Source organism: Nicotiana tabacum, chromosome 9, assembly GCF_000715075.1.
Source record: "Nicotiana tabacum cultivar K326 chromosome 9, ASM71507v2, whole genome shotgun sequence".
NCBI lineage: Eukaryota > Viridiplantae > Streptophyta > Magnoliopsida > Solanales > Solanaceae > Nicotiana > Nicotiana tabacum.
Genome location: NC_134088.1, coordinates 4,776,799 through 4,791,660, shown reverse-complemented (window position 1 = coordinate 4,791,660; position 14,862 = coordinate 4,776,799). Strand labels below are relative to the sequence as shown.

The following is a 14,862-nucleotide window of genomic DNA, read 5'->3' as shown; positions in this document are numbered from 1 at the left end:
GAAGAGAGAAAGAAAAGAAAAAAAAATATTTTAATTACACTTACCTGGGCTATAGAATGGCGCGATTCACCGCAGTCGCGGCGCGGTCCCACAATGGTCGCGGTGAAAGAAGAACACAAAACAGAATAGTCAAGAATTGTCGTGCCCGCACCGCGGTCCCATCACGGTCACGGGCTTCCAAAAAATATTTTTTTATTTTTTTATTTGTTTATAAGAGTGTTAGTTTCATACACATCTCCTACACATCTGGTACAACATCAAACAAAAGAAAACATGGTTTGCCTCCACGCAACGCCTGATTTAACGTTGTGGCGTGACGCAAGCTCATATTATCACTCTTCATTTGTGTATTGGGGTTCCTCCAACGTTATCACCATGTTGTCCCCTTTTTCTTCAGTCATTCCACGGTAATGTTTCAACCTCTGCCCATTCACTATGAATTTGTTTGTCCCATCTTCAGATTCGATCTCCACAGCTCCACTTGGGAACATTTGTACCACTCTGAATGGTCCTGATCATTGGGACTTCAACTTACCTGGAAACAACCTCAAACTTGAGTTATATAGCAGCACTAATTCTCCATGGTTGAAGTTCCGATTCAAGATGTGCTTATCATGCATCAGTTTCATCCTTTCTTTATAAAGTCTAGAACTCTCGAATGCCTGGAACCGGAATTCTTCAAGCTCATGCAACCCATCAACTCTATTGGTGCCCGCTGTCTCCATATTTAAGTTCAGCTGACGCAATGCCCATAGTGTTTTATGTTCGAGTTAAACCGGAAGGTGGCATGCCTTTACAAATACCAACTTGTATGGTGATATACCGATTGGATTTTTGAAGGTTGTGCGGTATAACCATAATGCATTATCCAGCTTCCTCGCCCAATCAGTTCTTGTTGCATTCATTGTTTTTTAGAGAACACTTTTGATTTATCTATTGGACACTTCCACCTTCCCGATTGTTTGTGGGTGGTATGGTGAGGCTATATTGTGGCGAACTCCATACTTCTCTAATAGGCATGCAGACGCTCTATTGCAAAAATGAGAGCCACTATCACTGATTATGGCTTGGGGGTGCCAAAACGTGTGAAGATGTTTTTCTTTAGGAAATTGGACACCCCTTTCGCATCATTGGTTGGGAGAGCAACTGCTTCGACCCACTTGGAGACATAGTCAACAGCAACCAGTATATACTTTTTACCGTATAAGCTGACAAAGGGCCCCATGAAGTCGATCTCCCACATGTCAAACACTTCCACCTCTTGGATTGTGGTTATTGGCATCTCATGACGACGGGATATGTTGTTCGTCCTTTGAGATTCATCACAGCTTTTGACCCAAGCATGGACATCCTTGAACAATGTAGGCCAATACAGGCCTGATTTTAGAACCTTTGCTACTGTCTGAAGTCCTCCAAAGTGTCCATCATATGGCAAAGCATGGCAAGCCTGCAAAATAGAGGGTTTATCTTGCGCGGCGATACACCGTCGGATCATGTTATCAACACATATTTTGAACAATAGAGGTTAATCCCAATAATACGCCCGACAATCACGGAATTTTTTTTTCTTTTGAATTGAGGATAGATCATGAGGTACAACACCACATACTAAGTAATTAGCAATATTAGCATACCATGGTGCCTCCTCCATTGTCACAGCAAGTAATTGCTCATCAGGGAATGTCTCAAGGATATCTTCAACCTCTATTCTCTTTTTTGCCCCTTCCAACCTCGATAGGTGGTTTGCTACTTGGTTGTCTATCCCCTTTCGGTAACGAATCTCCAGTAAAATTCTTGTAGCAACAGAACCCCGCGAATCAAGCGAGGCTTTGACTCCTTCTTTGCTATCAAGTACCTAATGACTGCATAGTCAGTGCAGATAATAAATTTTGAGCCAATCAGGTATGACCTAAATTTGTCAAAGGCAAATACTACAGCAAACATTTCTTTTTCTGTGACCGTGTAGTTCAGCGTGCACCACTAAGCGTCCTGCTTGCATAGTAAATAGGGTGCATAATTTTCTCCTTGCGCTACCCCAAAATCGTTCCTATAGCATAATCACTAGCGTCTCACATCAGCTCGAATGGTTGCTCCCAATTGGGTGCAACAATGATGGGTGCAGTCACCAGTCTCTTCTTCAGCTCCTCAAATGCTAACCTGCAATCATCAGAAAACAAAAAGTCCTGGTCTTTTTCAAGCAGCTTACATAAGGGGTTAGCAATTTTTGAAAAATCCTTGATGAACCGCTTGTAGAATCCGACGTGCCCAAGGAAACTTCTCAATGCTTTCACTGAAGTGGGTGCTGGGAGCTTCTCAATCACATCAACTTTTGCATGGTCTACTTCAATCCCCTTTTTGGACACTCTATGCCCAACATTATGCCTTCTTGTACCATAAAATGACACTTTTCCCAGTTCAGCACCAAATTTATCTCCACACATCGTTTGAGCACTCTTTTAAGGCTGTGAAGACAATTTTTGAATGAATCCCCTACCACGGAGAAATCATCCATAAACACCTCCATAATGTCTACGACCATGTCGGTGAAAATGGCTAACATGCACCGCTGGAATGTAGCCGGTTCATTGCAAAGTCCAAAGGGCATCCTCCGAAAGGTAAAGATGCCATACAGACATGTGAAGGACGTTTTTTCTCTATCTTCCGGGGCTATTGAGATCTTATTGTACCCCGAGTATCCATCCAATAAAAAAAATGGGATCGCACAGCTAACCTGTCCAACATCTGGTCAATAAAGGGTAAGGGGAAATGGACCTTTTGGGTGGCTACGTTTAATTTCCTGTAATCCATGCAAATCCGCCACCCTATGACTGTACGAGTTGAGATCAACTCATTCTTCTCATTTTATACAACTGTCATTCCACCCTTTTTTGGTACACACTCAACGAGGCTTACCCAATTGCTGTCAGAGATGGGAAAGATGATGCTCGTGTCCAACCACTTGATTACCTCCTTTTTCACTACCTCTTTCATATTCGGATTCAGCCTTCGTTGATATTCCCTGGAAGGTTTGTGCCCTTCTTCCAGACGAATCTTGTGCATATAGAAAGTCGGGCTGATACACTTTATATCTGCCATGGTCCAACCAATGGCAGTTTTGCATTCCTACAACACCTGCAATAATTGTTCTACCTACACAGCTAGCAAACTAGATGATGTAATAACAGGCAAAGTAGAATTGGACCCAAAAAACATACCTGAGGTGGGCTGGAAGCGGTTTCAGCTTCAGCTGTGGTGGTTCCTCTATTGATGGTTTTGCAGGTGGTGTAGCTCTCTTTTCTAATTCAAGGGGCTCGAACTAAGCTTCCCTCTTCCAGAATCCTTGGCCTTCAAATGCCATGACCCACTCTGTCAACCCGTCACCATCCATCTCCTCTAAATTTGTCAAACAAGCTCCCAATGGATCTTTGGCATTCAGGGTCTCATCATCTTCATGCAGGATCACATCCACCGCTTCCAATAGTGAGCAATTTGCATATTCACTGGGTCTCCTCATGGATTGTGGAACGTTAAATATTACTTATTTATCGTTCAACCTCATTTTCAATTCCCCAGTTTTACAATCAATCAATGCTCTCCCAGTGGCTAAGAATGGCCTCCCCAAAATGATGGGTATCTTCTTATCTACCTGGCAATCCAGAATAACAAAGTCTGCAGGGAAAACAAACTTTCCCACTTATATCAGCACATCATCAAGAATCCCTGTCGGCCTTTTAACCGTGCGGTCAGCAGTTGCAACATCATCGAAGTCGGTCTAGCTCTGTCAATGCCCAATTTTGTATATATTGCCAAAGGCATCAAGTTATGCTGGCTCCTAAGTCACAGAATGCTTTTACAAAGGCATAACTCCCAATAGTACATGGAATAGTGAAGCTAGTTGGGTCAGACATCTTTTGAGCCATGGGTCTTGTCACTACTACGCTGCATGTCTGTGTTAGAGTTACTATGGACAGGTCCTGAAAGTCAAATTTCTGTGACATCAGGTCCTTCATCATTTTTGCATAGCCTGGCATTTCCCTCAAAGCATCCATCAGAGGGATATTCAATTGAATCTGACGAAGCATCTCCATGAATTTCATGTATTGATCTTCTTTCTTTTGTTTTGCCAATCTCTGAGGGAATGGTGCAGGCATCACTCTTTGTCCAGTGTTTGCTGGTTGTTCTTTGTTGGAATTCTATGGCACAAGAGGTACCACATGTTCTTCAACTTGTTCCCTTTCTTTAGCCTTACCCTTATCAACCTGAGCCTGCTCAACCACCACTTCAGTGAGTTCTACTGATTCATCTATCTCTAATGGAACTGGAATGATTGGTGTAGTCTCTCTTCTGGATTGAGCAACTTCTTGCTCCCCGTCTAAACCTCTCCCATTCCGGAGACTTACTGCCATCAGCTGATTCGGGTTTTGCTCCTTGGGGTTAATGTTCATGTCAGCTGGCAATGTCCCCTAGGGGAGGTTATTTAAGCCATGGACAACTGCCCCAGTTGAGTTTCAATCCCCTTAATTACTGAGTCATACGCTGCCAACTTTTCCTGTATCTTACCATTTGTTCCAATGAGTTGTTGCAGTATACCCCTGATTTCTACCATGTTGCCGTCCTATTGCTGATGAGGTGGCTAATATGCCAATTGTTGTTGGTGCTGCTGTTGATAGCCCTGTTGTCTCTGATATGGCACCATTTGGCCTTGGGGCTGCATACTTCTAGGTTGTGGCATGTTCGGTTTGTACTGCTGGTTGGGTGTTGGTCTCCAATGTTGTCCTCCTTGCCTCTGACCCCCAAAATTGTTAACATAATTTATATCCTCTCTTAACCCTTGGTTGTCACCTTCTCTACTCCATGAACACACATAAGACTGATTAATGCAAGGTGTACACAGTCCTCCATTTGTTGTGTCAATGATATGCACTTGCTTTGTACCCATATCATCAATCTTCTTCGTCAGTCTACTCTTATGAGTCATGAGTGTGGCTATGTTCTCTGCATGTGAATTATTTGGGTCAAGAGGAACTGAATGCACTATTGGTGTCAGGGTTGTACCTCTCGTCATCCACCCCGAATTCTGGGACATCTTGTCAAGAAGGATTTTATACTATGTGAATGTCTTGCTCAGAAATGCACCCCTAGCTGAAGCATCTACATTGGCTTTTAAATTGTCTACTAACCCCATGTAGAATCTCTGGCCGAGCATCTAGTCTAGAATACCATGGTGGGGACACTTCACTAGCATCCCTTTGAATCTTTTCCAAGTTTCCTGCAAGGTCTCAGTGAGCTATTGCTTGTACTACAATATCTCATCAATCGGTCTTGCAGTCTTATTGGGCCGGTAAAACTTGTTCAGGAACTGCTTGACTAATTCCTCCCAAATGGCAATGGAATTTATTGGGAGCGAATTCAGCCAAGTCTGTGCTTCTCCAGTCACAGAGAACGGGAACAGTAACAACTTGATGGCTTCTGGGGCCACATTTGGCTGCCTTTGGGTCATACAAATTGACAGAAAATTTTTCAGGTGTTGTTGAGGGTCTTCAATGTGTGACCCGGAGAACAATCCCGTATTCTGCAGAAGATGCAGCATTTTGTTGGTGATCTGGAATATCTCCACTTGTATTGGTGGCACAGCAATGGTGGTGGCCATGTTATCAGTTGTTGGTTGTGCCCAATCATAAAATCAGCTTCTGGCACAAGAGGTGCCACCACTCTGACGTTTGGGTCATCTTGATCATTCCTAATGTTTACGTTGACGTTATCTACGTCACCCATTTCAATTTCAAGTTGGTGTATTTGTTGTCATTGTTTATTCTTCTTGCTGGCACGGTTTAATGCCCTGAATGTTTTCTCGGGGTCTGAGAGTCCTTCAACCAGTTCACCAGTCCTCGAAGAATCTCTAGGCATACACCTAAATCACATAAAAGTTCAAATGTGAGAATTTTAATGAAAATTTATTTAACACCGTAGAAAATTGATCTAAACTAATAATTCTAGCACTACTTCTAAGTTGTAATAAATAACATCGTTAGTTCCCCGGCAACGGCGCCAAAATTTGATCACGCCCAACTATGCCTTATAAAAGACGAAGCGGTCATTACAAATATAATCCAGTTTTCAAGTACGGAGTCGAATCCTCAGGGAACTAACCTATCTATTACAACTCTTAGTGATGCTATTACAAGCTCAAACAATTTCCGGATGCAAGATTTTTGTAAATTTTGGGTTTTATTTAACTAAAGTAAAATGATATTAAAACTAACAATATTCTAAATCAAAGATCGTATAGCACTTAAAACATCAATAAAGTATGGTTTACTTCGAGCATAAATAGCATCTACATCGTATAATATATGCTACTATCAGCTGCGTACAACAGACCTTTATGGTCCGGTCCTTCCCCGAACAATGCGCATAGCGGGAGCTTAGTTCACGTGGCTGCCCTAAATAATGAGCTAACCTTCTAAGACGACGTTTAAGCTAGACCAAGAGTTGCATTCCCAAAGATGTGACACAGAGCCCAAGCTTTCAGTTAGTCTTCTTTTTTGGAACTCTTCTTCCTTTGTTTATGCTTGCTTATTTAGGAGTAAATTTTGAGCTGGCTTTCTTTTTGGTCTAGGTTGCTCGGAAGTTGAAAGACGAGGAAGGATTTTATTGTCCTCACAATCTTGATTTTCGAGGACGTGCATACCCTATGCATCCTCATTTGAATCACTTGAGCTCTGATCTCTGTCGAGGAATCCTTGAATTTGCGGAAGGACGGCCACTAGGAAAGTCAGGATTGCGTTGGCTGAAAATACATTTAGCAAGTCTTTATGCAGGGGGAATAGAGAATCTCTGCTACGATGCACGCCTTGCATTTGTAGAAAACCACATTGATGACATATTAGATTCAGCAAACAATCCTCTAAATGGAAATCGATGGTGGTTAAATGCTGAGGATCCTTTTCAGTGCTTAGCAGCTTGCATTAACCTATCAGAAGCTTTAAAAAGCTCGTCATCGCATACTGTCATCTCCCATCTGCCTATTCATCAGTTAGAATTCTTACATCCTTACATTTTGTCTTCTGTTCAAATCCATTTTATCTGATTGGTTTGATGGTTAAAGGATGTAAAAAAAAAGTTAATCTGTAGATAAAATAAGATAAGTAAATTAATGTTGAAAATGTGAGATACTATACCTTGCATTCATAATTCCTAACTCATTTCCTATGTCACTGGCCGCTTTCCGCTATGTAGTTTTAGTTGGGAGGAGAAATTGGATGTCAATGCCATTGAACCCCTCCAATTTTCTAGATGCATCTTGTTCATAACGTGCTTCATCAAATTTCAGTGTCGTATTATGTGGCATGCCCACTCAATCAGTTATTTTCAAGTTCATGCTCTACCTCTGCATTCCACTAATTTAAGGATTCAATAATTGTTGATTTATTTTTTCCATCGTCTTTGTGCTGAAAGTATTTGTATTTGACGTTCTTCTTTTGTTTCTGGTGTGACTTGTTGTTTGTTTTAAATTGATTTAACTTGTCTATTCTGTTCATGTTAACAACTTTCTCTTCATTCTATATATAGGATGGTTCATGCAATGGCCTTCAACACTATGCAGCTCTGGGAAGAGATAGTGTATGTTTGCGTGAACTTTAGCTTGTTCAATGATGCAAGTCACTCATGCAACGTCTTTATTCGTGCTAATACTTTACTCCGTACATGTGCAGATCAGAACTTCTCTTCAAGTTTTGGCTTTGCAACGTGAGGGTGATGCAGTAAGTAATACTTCTTATGAATGTGTTTACTTTCTTTGTTAAGATTTCATATTTGAGTGTGATGCCTATTTTATTGCTACGTTTAACCCTAGGTTGAGGTCAGGAAACAGAGAACTGCTTTTCCTCCAAATTTCGTGCACTCACTGGATGGTTCGCATATGATGATGACTGCTGTTGCTTGTAGGGATGCTGGACTACAATTTGCAGGTTTATTGCCCTTTCTTTCTAATAATAACTAATATATAGTTGAGCTTTTGACCGCTTATATGCACATTATGCATTCCTACATACAACATACAGAAGTTGAAATTGTGCTTCCAAAACTGAATTGTGAAACAGTTTAGTGAAACGGTTTCCTAAATTTGAGTCCTTCAAGTGAAGAAAGATTTCGTTTTCAGTAAACTTCAGTGGGGTGGGACTTTTGTTTCAGAATATCTTGATGTTGAGTTTGCTTTGTCGAGACAAATGTGTAAGCTCTAGCGCTGGTTGCTTTTTTCTGGCTTCATTAGAGCTATCGCTCAAGTTTCTGAATTTGATTGGTCGGTTTGTCATATATAAACTCACAAACTATTAGGACTTTTAAAACTTGGGTTAGAGTTCATTTACTTGCTATTCCTTCAAGCATTCTTCTTGTTTGATACAATATTTTTAAATTGAGAATATTTATCAAATTCCCAATCTGTTGTAGGGGTACATGATTCCTTCTGGACTCATGCATGTGATGTCGACCAGATGAACAGGATACTCCGCGAAAAGTTTGTGGAGCTGTACAGTATGCCTATTCTTGAAGATGTAAGTATTTTGAATTGAAGTTTCCTTTCTAGCTGAACCCATCTTTCAAGAGCTCCCCGATATTACTTACGCTTCTATTTCTCAAACTGCTCTTCTGTTATAAATGATGTCTTGTTTGCAGTTGCTCGAAAGCTTCCAGAAGTCATATCCAGCATTAACATTTCCTCCTCTACCAAAAAGAGGTGATTTCAATTTAAGGGAAGTTCTCGAGTCGCCCTACTTCTTTAACTGAGGAACTGATGACGCTGAAACCCTTTGGACGAAATGATATGTTTTTTATCTGAACAAACATGAAGCTTTTATGCGAGGATGATTGCTCGGACTTGTATTCCGATGAAACATGAGAGCTTTATTTCGTTCTTGCACTGTCGCTTCCCAAGTAGTCCATGTTCGTTACAGTTTACTACGTAAGTTCTATAGGACAAAACGTCAGAAGCCTAGGAAATTTGCAGTAACATTGTTGCCTACAGCATCGGACTACACAAGTTCAAACTTCAAACGATATGAAAATCCTGAATGCGTTACATGCAATACTCGGAATGTAGAAGGACAAGTACTGAAAGGTGTGGCATACATCTCTGCTTTATAGCTGAAAAATCGCAGCTATGTACATTGGTTCAGTTTCTTTTAGATGTTAGTACAGATATCTTGGTGAATATGATTGCTGACGATTCATATAGCCGACCCAACTTTGTTGAAACTGAGATGTAGTTATTGTATATATATCTTGGAGGGGATTGTAACTTTTTTGTAGTTTAGGGTGAACCTATTTAATGGTGCTCTTGATATGTATAGGCATAGAAATTAGGGAAATGTTGTTGTATCTATTACAGGAAAAAGATACTTTTGTGCTTTTCGAATTGAATTGCAGGACTAATTAAGATTGATATATGTATTACTAACATGTTTCTTTTACTGATTTTCTGGAACTTAAAAGGACTTAAACTGCTATGTGATTTTCTGATATTTTTTGTTTCTTGGAGGTCACGGGCTCAAGTCGTGGAAATAGCCTCTTACAGAAATGCAGGGTAAGGTTGCGTACAATAAACCCTTGTGGTCCGGCCCTTCTCCGGACCCTGCGCATAGCGGAAACTTAGTGTACCGGGCTGCCCTTTTTTGACGGTTGAGAACCCTTAATATTATTTGGAGGAAATCGTTCAACATAATTTACAATTTGAATAGAAAAAAATGACTTTGCAAAGATATCTGGTCTTTTATTTTATGAGAAAATGACCTTACAAAGATTTGTTGTGTTTTTTTTTAATGTGTAAAAATAAATATCTCACTTGTAAATATGATTTTCTGTACAACCTATATACTGTTTTTATTAATATACATAAATGTTACCATTTCAAAAATAAATGAAATAAAGATCTCTTGGGACCATTTCCTTAATTTTGACCACCTTGAATATTTGCTATTATCATGTTCGCTCTATCATAGATGTAAGAAACTCCTCTTTAAAAGATAAATAAAGATGTAAGTTTTAAAAATAACTTCAAACAATTCAACTCCACTCCCACTAAAATAAATTTTGCCAACCAGAAAAATTCAAAAAAAAAAAAAAAAAAAAAATTGCCAACCCAGAGGATAAAAAAGAAGGAAGAAAAGAAACGAAGATGCTTTATGGAATCAAATAAGGAATCTAGAATATGAATGCAAGAGGAAACTTTTATTTCCATATATTAGTAATTTGCATCATTTATAGGCATTACAACTATTTAGAGAGTATATAACAAAAATCATGTTATTAAAGTGGGGAAAAGAGAACAAAAGTAGTACTAATAATTTAGAGGGTAAAATGGACATTTAAGAAGGTCAATTGAGATATAAGGGAGAAAGTGCCTATTGTTCAAATTTGTAGGGGGAATTTGACTTTTAAAATAAAGTTAGGGGGTGTAAAATATTTCATTAATCAAACTCATAACAAAATGCCATTTGTATAGAATATCTCGAGGCAGAGGCGGATCCAGGATTTGAGTGCGAAGGTGATACCACTAACCTTAAATATGCCAATAATTAATGATAAAATTTTGTGTGCAGTTCTTTAAGAAATTAATAAGTATGACAAGTCATCCGCAATATATAAACAACCAAAAATGTTTAAAGAAAGAAAAAGCACTAAGCAAAGAGTGAAAGATTACTTTGCAAAATAGGTGATAAGAAGCAATGTTGATAGAAGCGGTGTCGTCCGATACTGCTTCGTTAATTTTTCTCTCTATATATATAAGTAAGTAATATGCAAAAATAAACATTATTATCAGTATTTTGTTGTAAAACATTTTGACAAAACTGGTTTACTAGGTCTGTAATGAAGCCTTCAAGGTGTTTAAACTAGCAGCTCAACCACTTGTCGTCCAGCTTTTGTTTTTCAGGGACCCAAGTAAACTATTTAAGGGGTCCTATCTAGATATACAGTACACATAAAATTTATATATACATGGTTTTTGTCAAGCATAACGGGTTCCGGTGACCCTGCATCCTCCACTGTAGGTCTGTCTCTGTCTCAGGGAATATGATAAGTGAGGATTTATATAGCCGACCCTAACTTATTTGAAACTGAGGTGTAGTTATTGTACATATATCTTGGATGGAATTGTAACTTTTTTGTAGTTTAGGGTGGAAATGATACTCTTGATATGTATAGGCATAGAAAACTAGGGAACTGTTGTATCTAATACAAGAAAAAAGATAATTTTGTGTTTTTCAAATTGATCATTGTATTTACGAGTTATATATATTTATATATATTTACGAAAATGTTTCCTCGGCAGAATTTCTGGAACTCAATGAGAAAAACCTGATGTATGCAATTTTGTGATATTCTTTTTCTATTGTGTGACAATTCGAGAACCCTTAATTTGCTATTAAAGACATTGTTTAGTATTAAAACGAAATAAGATTCGTCGTGTTCAAGACTGAGGCAAAAATGATGGATTTATAATCATAAAAAAGTACATAATCTTGATCACATCAAATGATATTAAATATGTTACTTAAAAGATGTAATTAACTTTCGTCCTTCGTATAAAGATAAACCTCGTCAAAGATATATATATATAAAAAAAATTAGTAGAGACTAGGGGTATGCATCCGATTTATCGATTCGATTTTGACCTTTATCGATAATTACTTATCGATTATCGATTTGTACATATACTTATTGTTATCGTTTCAATAAGATTTCGATTTTTTTGATTTCGATTTGTCAACTTTGGGGGCTTATCGATTACACCAATAAGAAAATTTGCGGGATCCACGAAAAGTATATTGCTATAAACGCGCCTAACTAATATGGACAAAAGGAAGCTAAAATAAGACGAACACCGTTTATAACATAAAAATTGTGTCAACAAGCACATGCAACAAAACTAAAGTAAGGGATCAAATGTATGTCACCAACACTCCAATGGTATTAAAAAAAACAAAAACAAAAAAAAACATCATCACGGTTAATTCTGTTTTTCATTAATTTGAACTTCATTCCCTTGATCTTTAAATATGATCATTCCTTAAATATGGTAGAGGAAATAATAGGGTTAGGGACTTAGGGTAAAGGAAAGGGTATTATAGAATAAGGGTAATTTTTTTATTTTTTATTTTGTCTTTTTAGTATATCTTATCGGTGACGCATTCTATATAGATTAGGGAAAATTATATTGTATAGCCGCTTTCAAAATAATAGCGGAATATATATACATCTTGTATGTTATATTAAAAAATTATAGTATAAATTTTATACACCTTTTCTGCTATCAAATGTCTGGCGTAGGCTAAAAGTGATAATACCCCTATAGATTAGCTATAAGATATTTGTGATAAATTAATTAATCTACACAAATAGGTAATTACTCATTTTACAACTATCAACTAGGGGTGTGCATTCGATTTATCGATTCGATTTTGACTCTTATCGATAATTACTTATCGATTATCGATTTGTACATATGCTTATCGTTATCGTGTCAATAAGGTTTCGATTTTTTCGATTTCAATTTCGATAACAAATAATCGATTCGATTTATTGATAAAATGATTCGAATGCACACCCCTAATAGAGACGCTATATGTAGTTGTCTTTCTACAGGGCAATATCTATATTTTTCCTTATTGAGAAGAGAGTCTAATTTTGAATGGTGACGAACTTTAACTTTGAGAAATAATACATTTAAAGGATCCACAAGAAGTGAATGTCCCATTATTATGGAACTCAACTTAATTATTTTAATTTTCCTTTTCGCATGAATTATCCATTTTCTTTTAATGGTTTTTAGCTTGTTAAAAAGCGAAATTGGGTACTTCTCTCTGTTTTCATTTATATAAAACTCTTTAATTTCGGAATTTAAAAAAAAAATGTTTTGACACAATGATGGGGAAATGATAAGCTTAACTTATGATTGACAAAATTTTATTTGGTTTAAGAATTCTGTTTATACTAAACTTCATTAATGATTCACATAAATCAGAAAATTTAGATTTGTGATAAAATTAAAAGGTTCCATATCCTTATGGATGTCTTGCGGAAGCATAATTTAAACTTTATCGGTTGAAAATTTTAGGACAGTGATATCAAATAATATATTTGTTCCTAATTTTTTAAACAAATTGATTATTACATTATCTATTTTATAATTAAAATATTTAGTTAAAAACACGTGTATATATTAGTTGAAGTATATTATTGATTTAACTTAGCAAGGGGTTAAATCTAGCAAAAATCCTAACCAAACATTTTATTGAATTTATTTATTTTGTTTTCACATTAAGAGTTTGAAGATATAAATAAATCTTAAAGTTACATGTATTTCCAGAACTCTGTTAATACACAAACTTCACTTAAGAAGTTATGATTAACATAAATCAAAAAATCAATTATCCGATTAAGTTAATAATTCTCCTAATACTTAAAAATCTCTTCATTTACAACCCTATATAAACCCCACCATAGCTACTTTCACAATTCATCTTAGAATACAAACCCTAAATTTCTTTGTTATTATTAAAAACATGGCTAAGAAAAGTTTTCTCACTTTTCTCATTTGCATTTTCCTACTTCTCAACCTATGTATTGCTATCGAGAAGGTAGAAACTACGCAAAAATCTGATTCATCGTCATCACAAGATACAGAATTGGATTGGTTCCATCCATGGTTCCATCCACATTTTCCATGGTTTCATCATCCACATCCATGGCCATTCGTTCATCCGCCAATGCCAGCTGGCGGTTTTCATCATGCATGGCCATTTCCACATCCACCTATGCCTGCTGGTGGTCATAAATTTCCTCATCCATGGTTTCATCGTCATCCATGGCCATTCATGCATGCACCTGTTCCATCTCCACCTAAGGGAGATAAGAATTAATTGAAGATATGAAGAAAAATGTTAGATCAATATCTTATTGATCATATATTTTTCTTTAGGTTATTACGTTTAGGGTTTTGTCTTAGGTTTATTTGATAAAAATAAATAATTGTTCTAGAGTAGTTATTTTAGTTTTAAAGAATTTTCAAGTAGTTTTCGTTTGTAAGAATGTTTGCTTCGGCTTATTATGAAATAAAATTCTTTTTATTTATATTTCTATTTTTTGAACGTATTAAATCTTTTTTTTTCTTTCTCTAGAGTAACTTTTATGTTGATTGTTCTCTATTTTTATTATTTGCATGCCTTTCTGTATAAGGAAACTTTGTCATTCAAATTTCATAGTCAATATTTTTATCTAACATTCCAAGGGAAATAAAAAAATTTAATGTTAAATCCAAATAAGTAGGAAAAAATTGAAGACAAATAATACATCTAAGGATCCAAAAAGGAGGGAAATATCCCATGTTATAGAATTAACTGTCATTAATTCCTGCAAAAGTTAAAGAGAGAAATATATTTTCTTGTGGCTCAACTTCATTATTCCATTTTTCCGTTTAAACAAGAAAATAATTTCTTTAGGCCGTTTAAATAAGTCTTGGAGTGAATAATTTGATTAGCATAAATGAGCCTCTTCTGAGCCCGTGAGATTTTACATATCAACTTCAGAAGATTCGAACCGAAAAACTCAGCTTTTCGGAGCGGACCAATCTTCCGTGCCCCCCCCCCCTCCCCTCCCCAACCCTTACTCTCTCTATAAAAAAGCCGATTTAAGCCTTAGCAATCTCAGTTTGCTGCTGCCAATCCTTAGCAAACTTGTAAGAAATCTCTTTATCCCAACGATGAATGAGATTTTACAAAAGTCATTCGAGAGAAATTCTTTTGTGGACGGCAAAAAGATCGGGAGTCCCACAGTCCCTTAGTCCTGTACCGGCTGTCGGTCTAT

General features: G+C 37.1%; 3 protein-coding genes across 3 annotated transcripts; 2 read left to right on the top strand and 1 right to left on the bottom strand.

Annotated features, from left to right (window-relative positions):
- Positions 1 to 1,060: 1,060 nt before the first annotated feature.
- On the bottom strand, positions 1,061 to 2,441 carry LOC107828021 (uncharacterized). The gene is made up of 3 exons (XM_016655272.1): positions 2,158 to 2,441; positions 1,610 to 1,844; positions 1,061 to 1,447 (listed from the first exon to the last, which is right to left on the bottom strand). The coding sequence occupies exons 1-3, from the start codon at positions 2,439 to 2,441 to the stop codon at positions 1,061 to 1,063; spliced, it is 906 nt and encodes a 301-aa protein (XP_016510758.1).
- A 2,940-nt stretch (positions 2,442 to 5,381) lies between these two features.
- LOC142163772 (DNA-directed RNA polymerase 3, chloroplastic-like) lies at positions 5,382 to 7,805 on the top strand. The gene is made up of 4 exons (XM_075220907.1): positions 5,382 to 5,495; positions 6,620 to 7,069; positions 7,573 to 7,623; positions 7,716 to 7,805. Exons 1-4 carry the CDS (start codon positions 5,382 to 5,384, stop codon positions 7,803 to 7,805), a joined length of 705 nt encoding a protein of 234 aa, XP_075077008.1.
- A 107-nt stretch (positions 7,806 to 7,912) lies between these two features.
- LOC107828023 (DNA-directed RNA polymerase 1A-like) lies at positions 7,913 to 9,422 on the top strand. The gene is made up of 3 exons (XM_016655274.2): positions 7,913 to 7,970; positions 8,452 to 8,555; positions 8,677 to 9,422. Exons 1-3 carry the CDS (start codon positions 7,922 to 7,924, stop codon positions 8,785 to 8,787), a joined length of 264 nt encoding a protein of 87 aa, XP_016510760.1. The 5' UTR covers positions 7,913 to 7,921; the 3' UTR covers positions 8,788 to 9,422.
- Positions 9,423 to 14,862: the final 5,440 nt, after the last annotated feature.